The 4,880-nt window shown below is 37.7% G+C and overlaps 1 protein-coding gene across 1 annotated transcript in view; it reads right to left on the bottom strand.

Annotated features, from left to right (window-relative positions):
• LOC101857602 (progesterone-induced-blocking factor 1) overlaps positions 1-4,880 on the bottom strand; it is a gene marked incomplete in the record, with an annotated part of 18,072 nt that continues 13,192 nt past the window's right edge. Inside the window, 2 exon segments of the mRNA XM_013088245.2 lie at positions 1-2,659; positions 3,289-3,468. Coding sequence (XP_012943699.1) covers positions 2,558-2,659; positions 3,289-3,468 — 282 coding nt within the window.

Below are 4,880 nucleotides of genomic sequence, written 5' to 3'. Positions count from 1 at the left end.
TCCATTATATTGTAAAGTGTGCTTTATTCTGATATAATGAGAAAATAAAATCATAATATGACATGCAAATAATAATGGACGGACTTCTCCCTCTTCTCTCCCCTTCTTCATTTCTCTAACTCTTTCACACACAGTACCAATTAACACACTCATAGACACACTCTCACAAGTACAGACATAAGATTGCGTATTCCAACAACTCACAGCCCACTCCCTTCCTCCACTGGTACTCTGCCACTCTCATGAAATATTCAGGGATGCCAAATGATTTTTGAAAAAAAAACAAAAACATGAAAATGAGTGGAGCTTCACATCTCACCTTAAACAAACCTTGTAAAGTTTTTAAATGAGCAAACAAAAAACATCTCTCTTACCTCTCCCCTTTCTTTTGCAAGTGTATGGAGCCTTTGTTGCTATGGTTGAAAAAAACAAAAAACGTCAAAAGCCGGAAAAACCAGAGATTTGGCATCCCTGAATATTACATACAGATCAAAATCATTTAGAAACAAACCATGCCCACATAACGACCCACACAACGAGCATGTAATTCTATGCAGGCAGGCGCGCTGTGAGATACCAAACTCACAGCATCTGCCTCGACTAGTTACAAATATCTACAGTTTCAAATTCTAAAACTACTATTTGCAACATGTGTACAGTTCTGACAAAAATACAACAGAGACTGAAACTCTCATATCACTTAATCCAGACAAATTACTCCTATCCCTAGACCAGGCAAGATTTTTCAAAACCCTACAAGATAATGGATTTTCCTATGCAGACTGTGTGACAAAGAAAGGAGATAAAATTAAACATTTTCATTAAAATTAAGAATTTCCCAGATTTATCATCATACAACTTCTACAAAGACAGTACATGCATTTCGTGTCTGTTCAAAGAAAAGACAACATGAAGTTCAGCGCTCAGTTTTTATAACGCTACATTTTGCCGCATAAGTTACTTGGGTATATGATATAGTGATAATTAAAATATAATGGTTATTCGCAGGTATATAAAAAGTAATTTTTATACCACAATATAAAATACTGACAAAATTTTAAAGCGTAAAAATTTAAGTCATGCAATGGATTGGATTTAGCCCCATAGGCAAAAACATCCCTCCGCAAAATATACAAGCTCAAAAAGTTCCAGAAAAAGAAGGTCAACGGTCCTCAAGATTCCCCAAGACATGAAAGTTCAGATCACATCAGCCAAGTACAAATATGTGTGGGCACCAGGAGAAACGTCTCAATTGTCGACAAAGCTATTTTGTAACAACGGTGAGAATAGGCAAAAAAGTCATACCTGGTCAAAAATTTAGTTCCATCAGAAAACACTCGCTTAAGTATTTCTTTATAAGATATTGAAAATATTTTCTAATATTTTAAGTCTAAATATTATTGTATTAATTATTTTTGCAAAATGTTATACCTCACCGAAGGTTAAAATTGTGCGAGAAATTGGGTCAACATATGACTGTTAAAATTAAAGCTATTTTTTTGCAAACTTTGTTTTACAAACCCTGTGTAACAAAATGTGACCAAACTTTAAATCTAATCAAAATATTTGGAAAAAATTAATTTTTTAATCAGCGTGTTCAGCACTGAATTTTCTACAAGAAAATGCTCTTATTTTAATATTCAAAATTTTTAATAATTTGGACCTTTCTCCAGGCACACGTACAAATATCCCACAGCTATAACAAATCAACAAACACGCATCAGTAAAGGAAGGAAAGAATGAAATAAAATTTCAGATCCATTTTAAGAGAGATTGAATTTATTTCATCACCCGATTCCTTCACTAACGCACGAGGATCCCAAGTCATCACAGGCAAACGGTCAAACAGAACTGGTCCCAGAATAACACTGAAATAACCTTCACAAGCAAACACATCATCCGAGTGACCTTTGCGTTACCAAATCGACCACATTTGTAACAAATCACCATCACAGCCTCAAAACTCCTGCATCTGGTCTGCACATTACTCTCTTTCTCTTCTCTTGAAGTCACAGGAAGCAGAAACGAAAGGTGAGAAATTTTTCAAGAGAAGAGGAAACAGCAAAAGTACAGAAAATCCCCCCCCCCCCCCTCTCCTCTCCCCCCCCATCTCAAAACGCTTTGATCGTCCTTCCTCTTACTTATTCACATTTTCCTCACCCCAACTCTGAAACGTACGCGACAGAGCAGAGCATAACCAGCCTGACTGGTCACCACTATTCTGTCCTTACACGTGAGTGGGAGGGCAGGAACATTATCTACTTCCTGACTTTGCAATTGGAGCTGCTCTATATTTCTGCCCGAGACTCCTCTAAAATATACATACCTTTATTTATTATATGTACAGTTAAACTAAAACGTACAGGAACGCCGGATTTTCTTTGATTACGCCAGGTATTCCGTTAGGAGAGGTTGCTCTAATCGGAGAAAAAAAATTGAGGTATTTCATTTTCTTTCAGTTTTCCACTGTTTTCGGATCAGCCGCGTTCGGTTTCAGCGGACTCCACTGTATACAATATAATATGATTTATACTATCTACCCTGCCTAGAACCAGTCTCAAGACTTTGCGATGCCGTACACCTTGGAGAACTTGGGCTCCAGCCCACCCGACTGTTTCTTGTTTTGTCCTCGGGACTTTAGTGGTGACCTTGGCTTGGACTGGGGGGAAGAGAGACGAACAAACAGAACATTAAGTCACAGGATCAATCAAATACTGGTCAAACGGAGAGAACATTTAAGTCACAGGATCAATGAAATACTGGTCAAACGGAGAGATTTTTAAGTCACAGGATCAATCAAATACTAGTCAAACGGAGAGAACATTAAGTCACAAGATCAATCAAATACTGGTCAAACGGAGAGAATATTAAGTCACAGGATCAAATACTGGTCAAACGGAGAGAACATTAAGTCACAGGATCAAATACTGGTCACATTGTTTGAGTTTGTTGAGTACAAAGAGAAGTACATCAACTTAATACAAGCCATGTTAGGCAGAACTAGCAAGACGATAATATTAATGATAATAATAATAATAATGACAATTTAAAAATAATAATAATGATAATAATAAGGATGATGATGATGATAATAATAATGATAACGACAATAATAATAATAACGACCATAACAAAAATAAATAACAATAATAATGATAAAAATATTAATAATGATGATGATGGCAACAACAACAATAATAATAATAATAATAATAATAGTAATAATAATAAAATAATAATAGAGTGCACAGAAAGAGCAAAATAATAATGATAATAATCTGCACTGACCAGATGTAGAGAGCCAGGTTTCACCACGTTGGGCTCGTCCTGCAGCTCAAAGTCCTTCTGTACCCGATGGCCCAGCGAGGACACGCTCTTGGTGGGCCGGAAGTCGCGGGAGCGGGCTTTGTGGGTGTCCAGCTTCCGCTCCGAGAGGCTCAGGACCACCTGCTTCATCACCGACATCTCCTGTAGGGGCGGATAGAGGAAGTTTAGTTTAAGACAGAGTTTGACGGCACTTGCAACACAATACGGTTATAAGAGTGCAGAAGAATAGATGGGTTTTTTTGGGGGGGGGGGTGGTTTGGTGGGGTGGGGGGGGGTTAGTAAGAGTTTTAAGGCACTTGCAACACAATAAGGCCATACAAGTGCCGAAGAATAGAGGTGTTACAAGAGAGAGATAAACATAAAAAAGAAGGAGGGGAGATTAAGACCACAGGCGGCATTTGACAGGATAGAAGGAGCAAACCACACAAGAGCACCCATCAAGCACCAACAGGCAGAGGAAGAAATACAACAAACATAGAGTTAAAAGAGAGAATGGGGGAGGCTAAAAGACATCTATAAGTCATGCTGAAAAAAAATGGAGATCTCGGCTGAAAATCATCTACTCTGGGGCCAAATTTGTATATTTTCAACCGATGCTTCTTTTATTCAAGTTTAACATATCTTTTATCTCCTCATGCTAAAAAATTTGCATAAAACCAACCTATAAATTTCACGTATCTGCGTCTATAGAGCTAAAATCTGAGAAGTAACTCATATTGCCAGCATGTCTTACACTTTAATTATTTAAAGACCAATTTTGATTTAACCCAATATAAGTACTGGAAGAGGCAATACAACACTCTTCACCATTATCAATTGTGATCAGCTTTTTCAGTTGTTATAATCATGCCATCATCTCAAAATTTCACATTAATTAAAAAACACAGCAAACAAAAACAAAAATTAAGGCATAACTAATTGCCCCAACTTGCTGCACAACCTCTCACCAAAGCACACTGTGCTCTGCAATGTGACAAAAAACGTGATGTTTACCGGAAAGTCACTGAGAAATTTTTAAAAAATTTAATGCACCCTCAGTAGTCTCCCCCTCACCAGAGATACAAATCAGTAGAACCTATCAGCAACGCCTTCCACACATCCATCTTGTCAAGTGTGCCATAAAGTAAGATACGAAAAGCTCTTTTATTTTTATTTCTTAAATGTAGAGGATATTAAATGTATATTGACAAAATTTAGACTATTGAGGAGGCTGGCTTCGACACTGCACATCAGGGCCACCCTGAACCCAGAGCAATCCAACATCCCTGCATCAACACCAAAATAATCTATAAAAAAATTTCCCATTAAGGCATCAAACTCAAGTCTTCTGCATGAGACAGTGAAGCCCCTAACCACTGCACTACAAATGCCAGAAATTGCACTTAAGAAAAGACAAATAGGAAAGAAGAAAAAGAAAAACAACACCAGACCAGGGTTTCTTTGGGTCACAAAAGGACCAACAACTGACCGACACAGTGCAACAACTGACTGACACAGTGCAACAACTGACCGACACAGTGCAACAACTGACCGACACAGTGCAACAACTGACC

This window comes from Aplysia californica, unplaced genomic scaffold (assembly GCF_000002075.1).
Source record: "Aplysia californica isolate F4 #8 unplaced genomic scaffold, AplCal3.0 scaffold00709, whole genome shotgun sequence".
NCBI classification, from domain to species: domain Eukaryota; kingdom Metazoa; phylum Mollusca; class Gastropoda; order Aplysiida; family Aplysiidae; genus Aplysia; species Aplysia californica.
Note: the sequence above shows the minus strand (reverse complement) of the source record. Positions and strands in the feature narration are given on the sequence as shown.